The sequence below is a fragment of the Salvelinus alpinus genome, chromosome 10, assembly GCF_045679555.1.
Source record: "Salvelinus alpinus chromosome 10, SLU_Salpinus.1, whole genome shotgun sequence".
Lineage (NCBI taxonomy): Eukaryota > Metazoa > Chordata > Actinopteri > Salmoniformes > Salmonidae > Salvelinus > Salvelinus alpinus.
Window position 1 is genome coordinate 60949345 of NC_092095.1, and position 18607 is coordinate 60967951.

Sequence of the window (18607 nt, forward strand, 5' to 3'; positions counted from 1 at the left end):
GCTGCAGAGATGGTTGTCCTTCTGGAAGGTTCTTCAATCTCCACAGAAGTACTCTGGAGCTCTGTCAGAGTGACCATCGGGTTCTTGGTCACCTACCTGACCAAGGCCCTTCTCCCCTGATTGCTCAGTTTGGCGGCCAGCTGTAGGAAGTGTCTTGATGGTTCCCAAACTTCTTCCATTTAAGAATGATGGAGGCCACTGTGTTCAAATCAAATTGTATTTATCACATGCGCCAAATACAACAGGTGTAGGCAGACCTTACAGTGAAATGCTTACTTACCGACAATGCAGTAAAAAAAAAAAAAAAGAAGAAAAGTAACAAGTAATTAAAGAGCAGCAGTAAAATAACAAGCAAGACAATACACAGGAGGTACCGGTACAGAGTCAATGTGCGGGGGCACCGGTTTGTCGAGGTAATTGAGGTAATATGTACATGTAGGTAGAGTTATTAAAGTGACTATGCATAGATAATAACAGAGAGTAACAGCAGCGTAAAATGGGGGGGGGGGGGGGCAATGCAACTATTCTGGGTAGCCATTTGATTAGATGTTCAGGACTCTTATGACTTGGGGGTAGAAGCTGTTTAGAAGCCTCTTGGACCTAGACTTGGCGCTCTTGTACCGCTTGCTGTGTGGTAGCAGAGAGAACGGTCTATGACTAGGGTGGCTGGAGTCTTTGACAATTTCTAGGGCCATCCTCTGACACCACCTGGTATAGAGGTCCTGGATGGCAGGAAGCTTGGCCCAAGTGATTTATTTGCTCGTACGCACTACCCTCTGTAGTGCCTTGCGGTCGGAGGCCGAGCAGTTGCCATACCAGGCAGTGATGCAACCAGTCAGGATACTCTCGATGGTGCAGCTGTAGAACCTTTTGGGATCTGAGGACCAATGCCAAATCTTTTCAGTCTTCTGAGGGGGGGAATAGGTTTTGTCGTGCTCTCTTCCGACTGTCTTGGTGTGCTTGGACCATGTTAGTTTGTTGGTGATGTGGACAACAAGGAACTTGAAGCTCTCAACCTGCTCCACTACAGCCCCGTCGATGAGAATGGGGGTGTGCTCGGTCCTCCTTTTCCTGAAGTCCACAATCATCTCCTTTGTCTTGATCATGTTGAGGGAGAAGTTATTGTCCTGGCACCACACAGCCAGGTCTCTGACCTCCTCCCTATAGGCTGTCTCGTCGTTGTCGGGGATCAGGCCTACCACTGTTGTGTCATCGGCAAACTTAATGATGGTATTGGAGTCGTGTCTGGCCGTGCAGTCATGAGTGAACAGGGAGTACAGGAGGGGACTGAGCACGCACCCCTGCGAGGCCCCCGTGTTGAAGATCAGCGTGGCGGATGTTTTGTTACCTACCCTTACCACCTGGGGGGGGGGGGCCCATCAGGAAGTCCAGTTTCCAGTTGCAGAGGGAGGTGTTTAGTCCCAGGGTCCTTAGCTTAGTGATGAGCTTTGAGGGCACTATGGTGTTGAACACTGAGCTGTAGTCAATGAATAGCACTCTCACATAGGTGTTCCTTTTGTCCAGGTGGGAAAGGGCAGTGTGGAGTGCAATAGAGATTGCATCATCTGTGGATCTGTTGGGGCGGTATGCAAATTGGAGTGGGTCTAGGGTTTCTGGGATAATGGTGTTGATGTGAGCCATGACCAGCCTTTCAAAGCACGTCATGGCTACAGACGTGAGTGCCTCAGGTCGATAGTCATTTAAGCAGGTTACCTTAGTGTTCTTGGGCACAGGGACTATGGTGGTCTGCTTGAAACATGTTGGTATTACAGACTCAAAACAGTCCTGTAGCTTAGCATCTCTTGGGTACCTTCAATACTGCATACATTCTTTGGTACCCTTCCCCAGATCTGTGGCTCGACACAATCCTGTCGTCTCGGCGCTCTACAGACAATTCCTTCAACCTCATGGCTTGGTTTTAGTTCTAACATGCACTGTCAACTGTGGGACCTTATATAGACAGGTGTGTGCCTTTCTAAATCATGTCCAATCAATTGATTTTACCACAGGTGGACTCCAATCAAGTTATAGAAACATCAAGGATGATCAATGGAAACAGGATGCACCTGAGCTCAATTACGAGTCTCATAGCAAAGGGTCTGAATAGTTATGTAAATACGGTATCAGTTTTTATTTTAATACATTTGCACAAAAAAAACTGTTTTCGCTTTGTCATTATGTGGCATTGTGTGTAGATTGAGGAACATTTTTTATTGAATACATTTTTGAATAAGGGCTGTAACGTAACAAAATGTGGAAAAGGTCAAGGGGTCTGAATACTTCCCAGATGCACTGTATCTGAGTCATATCTGTATAATGTTAGATTAGCCTAGAAGCTATTTTGGCTCGGCCACCCTGTAGCGTGGCTGAACGCATTAGATCAAGCACACAGATCCAAGCTTACAACAACAAATTAGGTCATCTCTTGATGATGCAGTTGACTTTGTAGTATGCTTATCATACTCTAATCACAGCAGTGTTCTGGTCCCTACATTGTGTAACAAATCACACCCTATTCCCTATATAGTGCACTACTTTTGACCACAGCCCTAGTCAAAAGAAGGCCACTATAGAGAAGAGTGCCATTTGAGACAATATGTGACTCAATGACGGTCTGCACAAAGCCTTCTCAGGCAGAGCTGAAGCAACCTAGAGACTTGGGTTGAAAACGTCTTTAATGGTTCCAACAAACAGCAGAACAAAGCCCGTGGCTCTGTCCCAATACTTCAGAGATGGACCCTTCCTTCCATGTTTCCTTAAGGTCAGTGATGAGGTAGGGGAAAGCAAAGTTATCACGTTACTTCCACCAATCCAACTAACTCAGATTCGTGATTACTTCAGAAACGGACAGACAGATGCATTTCTAAAGCATTTCAACAGGGCCCAATATACACTGCTCAAAAAAATAAAGGGAACACTTAAACAACACAATGTAACTCCAAGTCAATCACACTTCTGTGAAATCAAACTGTCCACTTAGGATGCAACACTGATTGACAATAAATTTCACATGCTGTTGTGCAAATGGAATAGACAAAAGGTAGAAATTATAGGCAATTAGCAAGACACCTCCAATAAAGGAGTGGTTCTGCAGGTGGTGACCACAGACCACTTCTCAGTTCCTATGCTTCCTGGCTGATGTTTTGGTCACTTTTGAATGCTGGCGGTGTTTTCACTCTAGTGGTAGCATGAGACGGAGTCTACAACCCACACAAGTGGCTCAGGTAGTGCAGCTCATCCAGGATGGCACATCAATGCGAGCTGTGGCAAGAAGGTTTGCTGTGTCTGTCAGCGTAGTGTCCAGAGCATGGAGGCGCTACCAGGAGACAGGCCAGTACATCAGGAGACGTGGAGGAGGCCGTAGGAGGGCAACAACCCAGCAGCAGGACCGCTACCTCTGCCTTTGTGCAAGGAGGAGCAGGAGGAGCACTGCCAGAGCCCTGCAAAATGACCTCCAGCAGGCCACAAATGTGCATGTGTCTGCTCAAACGGTCAGAAACAGACTCCATGAGGGTGGTATGAGGGCCCGACGGCCACAGGTGGGGGTTGTGCTTACAGCCCAACACCGTGCAGGACGTTTGGCATTTGCCAGAGAACACCAAGATTGGCAAATTCGCCACTGGCGCCCTGTGCTCTTCACAGATGAAAGCAGGTTCACACTGAGCACATGAGCACATGTGACAGAGTCTGGAGACGCCGTGGAGAACGTTCTGCTGCCTGCAACATCCTCCAGCATGACCGGTTTGGCGGTGGGTCAGTCATGGTGTGGGGTGGCATTTCTTTGGGGGACCTCATGTGGCTGGAGTGTGTCAGCAGTTCCTGCAAGAGGAAGGCATTGATGCTATGGACTGGCCCGCCCATTCCCCAGACCTGAATCCAATTGAGCACATCTGGGACATCATGTCTCGCTCCATCCACCAACGCCACGTTGCACCACAGACTGTCCAGGAGTTGGCGGATGCTTTAGTCCAGGTCTGGGAGGAGATCCCTCAGGAGACCATCCGCCACCTCATCAGGAGCATGCCCAGGCGTTGTAGGGAGGTCATACAGGCACGTGGAGGCCACACACACTACTGAGCCTCATTTTGACTTGTTTTAAGGACATTACATTAAAGTTGGACCAGCCTGTAGTGTGGTTTTCCACTTTAATTTTGAGTGTGACTCCAAATCCAGACCTCCATGGGTTGATAAATTTGATTTACATTGATCATTTTTGTGTGATTTTGTTGTCAGCACATTCAACTATGTAAAGAAAAAAGTATTTAATAAGAATATTTCATTCATTCAGATCTAGGATGTGTTATTTTAGTGTTCCCTTTATTTTTTTGAGCAGTGTATTTACATAAGGTTGAGTTTACATCATTTGGGGTGATTTAGGGGGAAAGTGAGGATTACACTCCACAACTCACCAGAAATGATGGGGACATCGAGATCTCCATCTCTACGTAGCTCTATTACCTTATTGTGTATTCATAATTGTCATCAAACCAAATCGCAGTGACCACCAAGGTGTAGATGTAAGTGTATTTAGTGATAAATCACAGACCACACGACGTATCCCATGGGTCTACTGTTAGATGCCTCATTGCCTCTAGGTTGACGTGTTCCAAAAACTACACTACCACACCACTTAGAATGCATATATTTTGTGTGGGTTCTACTTGAGAAACCTGAGTAGAATGGCTGGCAGTTCTAGAACCTTCTAGAACACTGCAGGTCTACTATAGATCAGACAGACCACAATCGATACAAGACAGTTCAAAAACCCTCAGTTGTGAGAAAACCCAATGAAAGGCTGGGATTCAATCCGATCGCGCTTTGTTGACAATGCGCCATTTAAAGGACAACTTTGGATTGAGCCGTTATATGCAGTGTCCACCGTTAAAACAGTCTCCACAAAAACGGGAACATTGCCTTTAAGGTGCATTGTCGACAAAGCGCGATCGGGGTTGAGTCCATCCCCATTTCTCTCACTCTTTCTCCCTCTGATTAACGGTCTGGTCGTTGGAGGCAGAAGACTTTGGCCTGGTGGTCTCCAGAGGCAGTGACCGCCATAGAGGCTTCTCTGTGAGGGAGGAGGAGAGAGAGTCAGAGATGAGAACAGGAGCCTTTCTGCCTCAAGTACGTAGAATACAACTTCCCCATAACCACTGATACAGGGTCAGACATTTTGTTCATGAGCCTAACTGAAAAGGTTAGGAACTGTGATTAGCGGAAACTTAGGTGTGTGTGTACCTGTTGAGTGTGAAGTCGAGGATCTCCGCCTGGTGGCCGCGGTACTCTGACACCATGGTTCCCGAACGGGCATCCCACAGCCTCACCGCCCCGTCCAGACAACAAGTGGACACCACAGAGGATGACTCCTCCCACTGCAGTTTAACAATGCCAGCCTGACACACACACACAGTCGGTTATAGAGCAGATAACAAGGTATATGAAAACAGCAGAGCAACACGTCTCTACAATCCATGATCAGAGGATTATTGGGGGTTTGGTTGGGAGCCTGTTGGATGGCTGGTTTCATACCTGGTGCTGACACTTGTGCCTGAGGACCTGTGAGGAGAGGTCATAGATAGCCAGGGTCCCATACAGATACGCCACCGCTATCAGGGGCAACCTGGACAACAGAGAACACGGCATCGTTCAAACCATGGCAACTGTTACACACCTAATGCCATGTAGTTCATTTAAGGTTAACTTGTGATTCTGGTCTTATGTTAAAAACATGAAGTCTTACACATTGCAGAACCCCACTGACTCCACCGAGTTGGTCTCCTCAGCATCCTCCTGAGAGGCTTTGCCCCCGTCCACAGAGAACACGCCCAACACCTACACACACCATTAGATACATTCCAGTTATACAGCATATACCAACTGACAAGTAGCAGGACAGCACATCTCTAAAACCCATTACATGTTGGTCCATTGAACACATGACAGAACCTTTTCTTGTGAATAATGCATGTCAATCTCCCCATGTCATCACGTCATCTGTCCCACCACGTAAACCCAGAAGTACTGTTTTCATTCCCACTATCCTCTGGACGTGTCCTCTACCGTAGCTCCAGTAGATACGTGTCCTCTATCCTACGTGTCCTCTACCCTACAGTAGTTACGTGTCCTCTACCCTACAGTAGTTACGTGTCCTCTACCCTACAGTAGTTACGTGTCCTCTACCCTACAGTAGTTACGTGTCCTCTACCCTACAGTAGTTACGTGTCCTCTACCCTACAGTAGTTACGTGTCCTCTACCCTACAGTAGTTACGTGTCCTCTATCCTACAGTAGTTACGTGTCCTCTATCCTACAGTAGTTACGTGTCCTCTATCCTACAGTAGTTACGTGTCCTCTATCCTACAGTAGTTACGTGTCCTCTATAATACGGTATGTGATGTGTTCTCTATAATACGGTATGTGATGTGTTCTCTATAATACGGTATGTGATGTGTTCTCTATAATACGGTATGTGATGTGTTCTCTATAATACGGTATGTGATGTGTTCGCTATAATACGGTATGTGATGTGTTCTCTATAATACAGTAGTTATGTGTTCTCTATAATACGGTATGTGATGTGTTCTCTATAATACGGTATGTGATGTGTTCTCTATAATACGGTATGTGATGTGTTCTCTATAATACGGTATGTGATGTGTTCTCTATAATACGGTATGTGATGTGTTCTCTATAATACGGTATGTGATGTGTTCTCTATAATACGGTATGTGATGTGTTCTCTATAATACGGTATGTGATGTGTTCTCTATAATACGGTATGTGATGTGTTCTCTATAATACGGTATGTGATGTGTTCTCTATAATACGGTATGTGATGTGTTCTCTATAATACGGTATGTGATGTGTTCTCTATAATACGGTATGTGATGTGTTCTCTATAATACGGTATGTGATGTGTTCTCTATAATACGGTATGTGATGTGTTCTCTATAATACGGTATGTGATGTGTTCTCTATAATACGGTATGTGATGTGTTCTCTATAATACGGTATGTGATGTGTTCTCTATAATACGGTATGTGATGTGTTCTCTATAATACGGTATGTGATGTGTTCTCTATAATACGGTATGTGATGTGTTCTCTATAATACAGTAGTTATGTGTTTTCTATAATACAGTAGTTATGTGTTCTCTATAATACAGTAGTTACGTGTCCTCTATAATACAGTATGTGATGTGTCCTCTATAATACAGTATGTGATGTGTTCTCTATAATACAGTATGTGATGTGTTCTCTATAATACAGTATGTGATGTGTTCTCTATAATACGGTAGTTATGTGTTCTCTATAATACAGTAGTTCTGTGTTCTCTATAATACAGTAGTTATGTGTTCTCTATAATACAGTAGTTATGTGTTCTCTATAATACAGTAGTTATGTGTTCTCTATAATACAGTAGTTATGTGTTCTCTATAATACAGTAGTTATGTGTTCTCTATAATACAGTAGTTATGTGTTCTCTATAATACAGTAGTTATGTGTTCTCTATAATACAGTAGTTATGTGTTCTCTATAATACAGTAGTTATGTGTTCTCTATAATACAGTATGTGATGTGTTCTCTATAATACAGTATGTGATGTGTTCTCTATAATACAGTATGTGATGTGTTCTCTATAATACAGTATGTGATGTGTTCTCTATAATACGGTAGTTATGTGTTCTCTATAATACGGTAGTTATGTGTTCTCTATAATACAGTAGTTATGTGTTCTCTATAATACAGTAGTTATGTGTTCTCTATAATACAGTAGTTCTGTGTTCTCTATAATACAGTAGTTCTGTGTTCTCTATAATACAGTAGTTCTGTGTTCTCTATAATACAGTAGTTCTGTGTTCTCTATAATACAGTAGTTCTGTGTTCTCTATAATACAGTAGTTATGTGTTCTCTATAATACAGAAGTTATGTGTTCTCTATAATACAGTAGTTATGTGTTCTCTATAATACAGTAGTTATGTGTTCTCTATAATACAGTAGTTATGTGTTCTCTATAATACAGTATGTAATGTGTTCTCTATAATACAGTAGTTATGTGTTCTCTATAATACAGTAGTTATGTGTTCTCTATAATACAGTAGTTATGTGTTCTCTATAATACAGTAGTTATGTGTTCTCTATAATACAGTAGTTATGTGTTCTCTATAATACAGTAGTTATGTGTTCTCTATAATACAGTAGTTATGTGTTCTCTATAATACAGTAGTTATGTGTTCTCTATAATACAGTAGTTATGTGTTCTCTATAATACAGTAGTTATGTGTTCTCTATAATACAGTAGTTATGTGTTCTCTATAATACAGTAGTTATGTGTTCTCTATAATACAGTAGTTATGTGTTCTCCATCATGCAGTAGTGCCCGCTGCCCACCTTGCCAGTGGCAGTGTTGATGAGCTTGGCACGGCCGTCCACGGAGCCCGTCAGCACCAGAGAGCCGTCCTTGTTACAGGCCAGGCACGTCAGCGCCCCCTGGTGCCCATCATGACCTGAGGTGGCCAGAGAAGCGAGGAGACAGTTGAGTGGGGATAGAAGTTGTCCCTTACCGCTGGTCCAGTGGCAGTTATTCTTTTATCCTCAGAAAAGTCAAGATTAGGATTTGGGGTTTGGTCATCTGCTCTAGATATAAAGTAAGCTATGCACACTAATAAACACATTCCACACCGATTTTCATGAGGTATTCCACACTTAATCCCAGTGACTATGACACCTATCCTGCCGTCTGGCAGTAGTGGGGATTGTCACATACTCTGTTCAGGCGTGCGACAACTTGTCCAAACTCACCTTTAATCACATGGGTGGCGTTTCCCTGCTTGAGGTCCCAAAGTCGTACGTTCCCATCTTCATAGCCCACCACAGCTCTCTTCCCTGTGGAGAAAAAACAAAGTTGTTACATGTTCAACCTGGTAGCACAGATCATGGTAGAGTGTTCTGTGCTGAATTGTCCTTTATTTTTGGCTGGGGAGACAGTCTCACCGTCTGGCAGGACCTTTCCACTGGTCGATTGGCAGCCGGGGCCCTGCAGGGTCTTACAGTCACCCCCTGGGATCTTCCACATCCAAACGTTACCGTCCGCCATGCCCGCCAGCAGCACCGGGGCGCAGGGGTGCCACTCCATCCACTAACACACACACACACACACACAGCAACTTCAGATGCCAAAACTTGATTTAACTACCTAGCTTAATCAGGCTGAATCAGGTGTGGCAGTGTGTTCCTGCTGGTCTACAACAAATATGCGCACCCTGTTTTGGGCCGGGCTGCGTTCTTCCTCACCTCCAGGTCTCCCACCTCGAAGGACCACACCTCCTGCTTGGTCTCCACCTTCCAGACCTTGATCAGCCCGCTCATGTCCCCCGTGGCCACCAGGGAAGAATCATGGCTGAATAAAACACTCGTCACGGAGTCCTTATGGCCTACGGTTGTGGAAAAAGAAGGACTGGGGTTTAATATTGGGAGCAACACAAATATTTGTTTATTCTGAGCTCAACTATCCTGTAGCATAAAGAAATGTTCTATTGGGATGTCAAAGCTAAATTAAAACCACAACAACTAATTGATGACAGCTTGGAGACTCACCTGTACATTCAAACAGCACTTCCCCGTCACTCACTCTCCAGACATAGGCCTTGTCGTCCTCTCCTCCGGTCACAGCCAAGCTGTTTGTGGCTGGGTCCAGACTCACACAGAACACGGAGCCTGGAAAACATAAGTCAATGTGACAACAGAAAAAAAGAGGCCCATACATGTCCCTGGCCTATCCAGTAGCTTCCACCCTGTCTCCTTCCCTTCAATACCTGAAATACATGAAATGACTTAAAGTCATCCACCCTTTACTGTCAAATCCTATCAACATAGTGGTGGTGGTGATGGACAAGATAATGCGATGGATCTACTACTGCCAACTGCCACTGAGTTGTGAAGAGACTGAAGAAAAGCACTAGTCAGGTGATATAGTTAGCTAGCTAGTACCCGTGTGTTTGGAAAAGGTGAGTTCGCTGTCATCTTGTTCCTTTTCCTGCTCCATCTCGTCGTCGGTATCCCAGTCTTCCTGTTTATCGTCTCCGTCCTCAGTCTCTCCGACGTCCACGTCCTCGAACTCATCCGCCAAATCATCTGTCCGTCAGAGTGAGGTATTACTGTACTTGACACATGTACCTCTCTTAGTTTTATACCACGACATTAACTCATATAAGGTCTAACCAAGACAATGCCACCAGCGTCCAAGAGACAACTTATTTTGCTCAATCAATGACAGTCCATGTGGCAAGTCCTCATACAGATATAAGGACATTAACTAAACTACACCCCTTGAAGCATCTGATTCTGACCAACTAACTTTATCTAGCTAAGCATGCAACCATCATTACCTGGGTTTTGCTCTGTTTCGTTAAGGTCGATGACTTCTATAATCTCTTCATCCCCGTGGAATTGTACCGAATTTTCGTCCGAGTTATCCATGATAGATAGCTAACTTACCTAGCTAGCTAGATGTTACCAAGGTGGCTAATTTAAATTAGCTGCCTAACTTGAGAGCTGAAAAGTTTGCTAGCGCGACAAATGTTGAATTCAGGTTAAGATAATATGTTAAGTCAATCACAGAAAACGCTAAAGATTGTTATTTCTTGGTGCAGACCGAAGAACAAATACTAGCTAGATAAAAAAACATCTAAATAGTGTCCCCATGGTTTTTTCACATGTGGAAAGTCTCCGGAATTCTCTGGCACTCCGTGATGACGTCAATTAAGCATTTGATACGATTGGTGTTTCGCCCTGAAGCTTGACACGCCCCCTTCATAGTAACAACCAATCCATGCCAAAGTGGGCGGGACTTCTTCAACATGACTACTTCATCGGAGTGTAACATCCTACCTTGTTCACTAGATGGCAAAATAACACCATTATCATCATGCTGACTTTTTTTATGTACTGTTGTGGTACTCAGGACCGGAGTTGAGAAACACTGTTCTAATATAATATTTTCTGTTAGACTAATGTGAATTATCTGAACACAGAATAGGTGAAAGATAGATGGCACAACTTCCACCTACCCTATCGGATCTGCTAACGTACTGTATATATCCAGAGTAGTAAGGAGTAGGGCTTAGGGCTCGATTTGGAATTGGGCCCCATGTTAATTTCCTCTAATCTAATTGGCTATCCAATCAGACATAAGTATTTACGACATGTGACTTTGGGAAAACGGGTCCCCTCAACAATGCCTTCATAAAAAAGGCTCTATGGCTGCTGTGATTTCCAGTTTAGGCTTCTTCTAGTTCTTGCAAACAGCCTGTCGCCGTGAGTTTAGACATGTTTCTTTTTTTCCTAATTTCTCCTTTGTGTGTAATGTCTTGTCCTCTTAACTTTCTATATTTTGATTTAAAGTGCAAGTGTTCTGGTAGTTCTGTTAATTGTGTAAGTAGTGTGCCTGTGGAATTGTAGTGATTGAGTGGACACCAGCTGAAGGGCAGGTGCATTAGTTTAGCATCCACAACTCTTCCCAGGAGGGCTTGCATATTGGCGATGCACTTCAGTCAATGTTTGAATAATTTCAACCGCCACTAAAACATGTCATTTGTACCTCAGAAACTGCAAGATGTCTGGTCGTGGGAAGAAAGCTGTCTCCAAATCGAAGACTCCCACAAGTCGCTCAGTCAGGGCAGGTCTCCAGTTTCCTGTAGGCCGAATTCACCGTCTGCTGAAGAAGGGACATTACGCTAACCGCATTGGTACAGGAGCTGCAGTCTACCTCGCTGCCATACTGGAGTATCTCTGCGCTGAAGTCCTGGAGCTGTCGGGCAACGCGGCCCGTGACAATAAGAAGTCGCGCATTGCTCCACGGCACATCCAACTAGCTGTGCGGAACGACGAGGAGCTGAACACGCTGCTGGGTGCGGTCACCATATCGGAGGGTGGTGTTCTTCCAAACATCCAAGCCATGTTACTCCCCAAGAAGACCAAGCTACCTAAAGACGACGGCAGCAATGCCAAAGACGTCCAGTCTCAAGAGTTTTAAAATGTACCTTACAAGCTTTTACCGCAAACTTTCACCGTTTTCCTTAATAAAATGACACATTTAAAGAATATATTTGGTGTTGGCCAGCTGATGCACTGCAATGTCCAGACATTGCCTATGTTAAGCTTTATTTAAATATTTCATTAATTGAAATTCAAACCTCATAGGTCAAGGCCGGGGTCAATTCAGGAAGTGCTTTCAATTCAATCATTGACACTTTTGCCAAAAAAAATGCTTCTCAGTTTGAGAAGTTGTTACAGAAATAATGCCAGTTCACTGGAATAGGAATTTCAATTTACTTCCTGAATTGACTGACTTCAATTTGAATTGACCCCAACCCTCCAAGGAATGAGGTAGGCCTACTGGTTTCATGAGCTAAAACCAATACCCTGGGATTGTGTGGGTGTCTGACTGCTCCAACACATGTGCATAACTGGGTTCTAGTGACTGAGTTTAAAAACTAGGGCATTGCAGAACTGAATCTTAATGGTTTATTTTCCATCCAAAAGCCAGTGTGACAGCTTTTCAAAGTAACTTGAGCGCACCCCTCAGCTAGCTTGAAATGTGGCTGGAGCCATCCAATTTAGTATCCTTTGTGTGGCTCAACCTTTTTGGACTGTTAGAGGGGTTGTGATGCAGAGGACCACTGGTTCGAGCCCAGTAGGGGCCAGTCAGACAATGGAGAAACCTCAGCAGCACACTGACCCCTGTTACACCAGGATGGGGGGGAAACAGAATTTAGAATTACATGGGAGAAATTTGCATCAATATTGAGTAACTGGCCCTGGCTTGATTCTCTCCCTGTGCATGCTAGCCAGACCTTTTAAACTTTATATTGAGCTCCTTTTCATATCTAAGAGTGGCTGCCATTGACTATTATAAATTAAAGCATTGTCTGTTCACTGTTCAGGGCTGTGTCAGGGTACTTTGTCTGGGCTTACTTCTCTGTGCTCATGAGTCTTTGATCCTAGGGGGCAGGCCTGGCATGGGGCTGCCTGCAGGTATTGTGCCCGGGACGGTTTCACTGATGGGCAGACCCTCAGCGTGGACAAACACCACAGTACTGCACCATGATAAGGTAACCTGGGTAGAATGGTTATCGGTACATAAGGTAAATGCTATACCAAGTGATGAAGCACCTGTGAGGAGACATATTTTGTATTTTCTTATGGCTTGATGTTACTTGAAATCAGGGGCGCAACTTTGGTTTAAGAAGTGGGTGGGACATTTTTCACTCCCAACAGCCTACCCGACCGCTCGGAGGCAACCGAATGGTCCTAAAGCACACCATTTCCTTGTTTTGCATCACATTCCAATAAAACTGAGGGGGACAAAAATGCACATTCAGAATGTGGTGGGGGGACGGACATGTCCCCCCGTCCCCAGTGAAAGTTGCGCCCGTGCTTGAAATGTACTATTAGTGCAAAATGTTTATCAATAATTATATGTCAGATGTGATATGTTTGTGTATGATAATGAAAGGATTTCCTATAGCAAAAGAAATATAGTCAACATGACATGTATTGTTTCCATGGTTTCTCCTTCCTCTTTCTCAATCCATCTAAATTCCCAATTTGTCTAGAAGTCACATGAAACAATGTTTTTCAGGTCTCTACTTTTGTCCTACTTGCTCAGACATATGAGATAACTGAACTGTGGGTGGGCTTCTTTAAACTGTCATAGGGATGACATAACAGTCAGACACCAGAATCAGTCATAATTGACGTCAGTTTATCACAAAAATGAGCCTGTTTAATATTGACACTGGGATGCTGTACCAACACACACACACACACACATACTGTACATGCACATAAGAAAGTGCGCACACATACACTACCGGTAAAAAGTTTTAGAACAACTACTCATTTAAGGGTTTTTCTTTATTTTTGCTATTTTCTACATTGTAGAATAATAGTGAAGACATCAAAACTATGAAATAACACATGGAATCATGTAGTAACCAAAAAGGTGTTAAATAAATCAAAATATATTTGAGATTCTTCAACTGGCCATCCTTTGCCTTGATGACAGCTTGGCACACTCTTTGCATTCTCTCAACCTGCTTCACCTGGAATGCTTTTCCAACAGTCTTGAAGGAGTTCCCACATATGCTGAGCACTTGTTGCCTGCTTTTCCTTTACTCTGCGGTCCGACTCATCCCAAACCATCTCAATTTGGTTGAGGTCGGGGAATTGTGGAGGCCAGGTCATCTGATGTAGCACTCCATCACTCTCTTTCTTGGGCAAATAGCTCTTACACAGCCTGGAGGTGTGTTGGGTCATTGTCCTGTTGAAAAACAGATGATAGTCACACTAAGCCCAAACCAGATGGGATGGCGTATCGCTGCAGAATGCTGTGGTAGCCATGCTGGTTAAGTTTGTCTTGAATTCTAAATAAATCACAAACAGTGTCACCAGCAAAGCACCCCCACACCATCACACCTCCTCCATGCTTTACGGTGGGAAATACACATGCGGAGATCATCCGTTCACCCACACTGCGTCTCACAAAGACACGGCGGTTGGAACCAGAAATCGCCAATTTGGACTCCAGACCAAAGGACAAATTTCCACCGGTCTAATGTCCATTGCTCATGTGTCTATGGCCCAAGCAAGTCTCTTCCTCTTATTGGGGTCCTTTAGTAGTGGTTTCTTTGCAGCAATTCGACCATGAAGGCCTGATTCACACAGTCTCCTCTGAACAGTTGATGTTGAGATGTGTCTGTTTCTTGAACTCTGTGAAGCATTTATTTAGGCTGCAATTTCTGAGGCTGGTAACTCTAATGAACTTATCCTCTGCAGCAGAGGTAACTCTTAGCCTTCCATTCCTGTGGCGGTCCTCATGAGAGCCAGTGTCATCATAGCGCTTGATGGTTTTTGCGACTGCACTTGAAGAAACTTTCAAAGTTCTTGAAATGTTCCACATTGACTGACCTTCATGTCTTATCTAATGTATACCCCCCTACCTTGTCACAACACAACTGATTTGTTAAAACGCATTAAGAAGGTAAGAAATTCCACAAATGAACTTTTAACAAGGCACACCTGTTAATTGAAATGCATTCCAGGTGACTACCTCATGAAGCTGGTTGAGAGAATGCCAAGAGTGTGCAAAGCTGTCATCAAGGCAAAGGGTGGCTATTTGAAGAATTTCAAATATAAAATATATTTGGATTTGTTTAACACTTTTATGGTTACTACATGATTCCACATGTGTTATTTAATAGTGTTGATGTCTTCACTATTCTACAATGTAGAAAATAGTAAAAATAAAGAAAAACCCTTGAATGAGTAGGTGTTCTAAAACTTTTGACCAGTAGTGTACTTACACACTGACACAAATACACATAAGCTAGCGCACACACACACACACACTGTAATTCCAGGCTCATTTTCTAGGGCCTGGAAGCTGTTAGAGAGGGAGGGAAACATAATGAGTATGCAGGTCTGGGACACTTTGGTGGAAACTTGTGGACTAGTTGGCTCTACTGTAAAAGCCTTGCTCTGCTTTCGTTTAACGAGAACACTTTATGGCCGTTTCAACACATTACAGCCCCCCATTTCCCTTTCATTCTCCCTAAACCTAGTTTCCATTTGCAAACATATAGGTGATTTCTTTCATTTTCTCTTGTTATGTAGGGTAGTGGTTCTCAACCCTCTCCTTGGGGACCAACAGACGTATTTGGTTTTAGCCCCGTATTAGCTCACCTGATTCATCTAATGAAGGATTTGATGATTAGTTGACAAGTTGAATCAGGTGTGCTAGCTCTGGAATAGATCAAATACATGGAACGGCTGGGGGTCCCTGAGGAGAGGTTTGACAACCATTGATGTAGGGCACCTTTTTTCACTCACATGATGTTCTGTATGACACATGCTACAAATAATGAGCATGGCCTAGTTCACAAACTGGCTTCTTTGCTTCACTGCTGTCATAGCCAAGTTGATGTCTGGACAGAATACATTTTGCCAGTAACGTGTGAACAAGCCAGAAGCTGGTGTTGAGAATTGTTGGTGGAATTTAGAACCCTTGTCTTAGTTGGTGTGAAACATATTCACACCAGTCTTACATAGTGTATATGGGTCTATATGACGCTGACCGGCCCATCAATGCTAAACATAGGTATTTTGGAGATCCACTATACTCATTCAATATTCATTTCCTGGGCCAAACATACTCTGTAAAACAAGACAAGTTGACATATTAACAGGGTATGTAAACAGGTATTTTTTCAGCTGTAAACTCCTTTGTAGTGTCAGTGAGGTCTGTGTGCTGTGGGACAGTGATTTGTGGCTGATGTTGGGTGAGGAACAGACTTCCCTTTGCAACCACTTATAGCCAGTTAGACTAAAACGGGGCCTTGTGTTCTCCATACACTCTGCTCTCAGTGCTGTGGTTAACTGCTAAAGCCATAACCACAGGTCCAGGAACACTGTGGGTCTATTCACTCAGTGTGGTTTGGCCGTAGCTGTGGTGGGAAGAACTGATCCCTAGTCAGTTGTTATATTTAATAAGAGCTGAGAGTTTCTAATGCATTTAGAACGCGTTTTCTTCCCAATACAAAGGTCTCCACAACTTTTCAAAGTGCCTACGGTCGTGTCTGTAAAATCAACATTTAACTGAATAGAAGTATGGCCTCACCCCCCATGACAGAAACAGCCAAGTTGAAATGTATCTACCACTGTACCAGCGCTGGTCGTTCTTAACTTTGATAACTAATTCTATAGCTCCCACCAAGGTTATTATAGTTTTGTGTTTTTATATTAGTTAGAATTTTTCTAGTTGTTTTTAAATTATTTTAAATTCTGTTTAATTTCAGTTCGTTTTCAGACTTGATTTCCTTGTTTTTTTCTAGTTTAAGTTATATAAAAAATATTTTATTTCGTTTTTATATTATTTAGTTTCAGTGTCAGTTTTAGTGTTATGGGCAGAAAGCAAGTGTGGGAGGCTAGGAGCCATTTGTGTTGTACAGTTGTTTTGTGACTTGGAATTAAAAGGAATAGTGCAGAGACTGATGCAATAAATATGATGGGAGGAAACTCTCTCGCCCATGTTTACACATTTTAGTCATTTGGCAGACGCTGTTATCCAGAGCTACTTAGAGGACCAAATAGGGTTAAGTGCCTTGCTCAAGGGAACATCGGCAGATTTTTCACCTAGTCGCTCTGGCCCAACACCGCTAGGCTACCTGCCACCAGTCCAATGCTTTTAACTTAAGTAGTACATGTACAGTATGTAAGAAGAATCAAGTTTACTACTGAGCCGTGTTTTTCACAGGTTAGCGTTTTTCGTCATGAATCTTGTTCTAGATGCAGCTCTGTAGTGGTCACTAGCTAGCAAAGCCACCCAGTTATAACATCTGATTTTAAACCTAACCTTAACCACACTACTAACCCGAATGCCTAAACCTAACCTGAAATGAAGACCAAAAAACGAATTTCTGTTTTTATAAATGTTTTACAATATAGCCAATTTTTACTTAGCAGCTGGCCTAAGGGGAAATCGCTCAGTTCTGTCTCTAGGACAAATCTCATCACAATAAAAAGCACAGAGTCTCTCTAAGCCCAGAGGCGCAACATCCTGATACTTCCGGGAATGATTGTGAAACAGACCTAACAGAACAGGCATGGGTTTGGGGTTTCAGAAGTCAATGAGGAAAGTGAAAAAATATCTTCCTTAGTTGTTGATTATATCAAAATCTAAAGGCACAGCCTAGATTCGAGCCAATGTCTTAAGTAGTTAAACATGTTGTGACTCAGACCTTATGAAAGTGATAAACTGAAATGTTTTCATTTTCGTCAAAAAACGACTTTATATTGAAGGAGTGCCTTTGATTTGACGGCCTGCATATGCACAGTTCGGCGCGAGATGACCGTTAGACCGTGTGGTTCTGCGCATGATCATAGCTAGCATGACATCGCCTACAAGTGTGACCTGGGATTTTTATTGGAGAAGCAGTTTCTGCCTATCGTCATACTGTACTGTCTTTGGTGATAGCTAGTGATGCACAAGCTAAGCCTATTTGAAACATCGCCATCTCCTTGCTGGCTCTACCCGACAGATTCAGTAGCTTGAAAACACACAAAAAGCTGGAAAACCCCCTTCAATTGTTGCCTAAAGTTTAGAAAAAAACAACTAAAACTGAACATAATTCATGATGATTTTTATTTTATTTCTGTTCGTTTTGAAGTCAAAGATAATAGATTCAGTGTAGTTTTATTTTTTCGAATGGGTTTGTTAATTATTGTTTTTTCATGGTTAGTTTTAGTTTCAGTTTACTATTATAACCTCGGCTCCCACACATGTGTAAACATTAAAGCTTTCCTGAGTGCCTAGTTTCCAGGGCCAGAGAACATGTTGGGGAGTGTCTCTCTGTCTGTTTTTTGTGTGTCATGCAGTAATTTAGCTGTCAGAAGAAATGGCAGATTCTTTTACACTGTTGTCTAAATGGAGGTTATTTACAGATGTAGTATCTTCATTTGATCACTCTTTTGTTGCTGCACAGCAGGGAATGCAATCTTGTAGTCTATTCGAGGTTAGAAAAAGGCTTCTAAAGTTAGCAATTTCCACTTTA

The 18607-nt window shown here is 43.2% G+C and overlaps 2 protein-coding genes across 3 annotated transcripts; one reads left to right on the top strand and one right to left on the bottom strand.

Moving 5' to 3' along the window:
- Positions 1 to 2657: 2657 nt before the first annotated feature.
- Positions 2658 to 10741, bottom strand: aamp (angio-associated, migratory cell protein). The gene is made up of 11 exons (XM_071330156.1): positions 10385 to 10741; positions 9987 to 10130; positions 9594 to 9713; positions 9291 to 9430; positions 8991 to 9135; positions 8799 to 8882; positions 8388 to 8503; positions 5738 to 5829; positions 5527 to 5617; positions 5236 to 5390; positions 2658 to 5065 (listed from the first exon to the last, which is right to left on the bottom strand). The coding sequence occupies exons 1-11, from the start codon at positions 10473 to 10475 to the stop codon at positions 4990 to 4992; spliced, it is 1254 nt and encodes a 417-aa protein (XP_071186257.1). The 5' UTR covers positions 10476 to 10741; the 3' UTR covers positions 2658 to 4989.
- Positions 10742 to 10887: 146 nt separating this feature from the next.
- Positions 10888 to 12100, top strand: h2af1al (H2A histone family member 1a like). 2 transcript variants are annotated; one of them, XM_071330157.1, is made up of 2 exons: positions 10888 to 11312; positions 11601 to 12100. In XM_071330157.1, exon 2 carries the CDS (start codon positions 11611 to 11613, stop codon positions 12028 to 12030), a length of 420 nt encoding a protein of 139 aa, XP_071186258.1. In that variant the 5' UTR covers positions 10888 to 11312; positions 11601 to 11610; the 3' UTR covers positions 12031 to 12100. The 2 variants fall into 2 exon arrangements, with proteins under 2 accessions (XP_071186258.1, XP_071186260.1); XM_071330159.1 differs by having other exon boundaries at positions 11257 to 11429.
- Positions 12101 to 18607: the final 6507 nt, after the last annotated feature.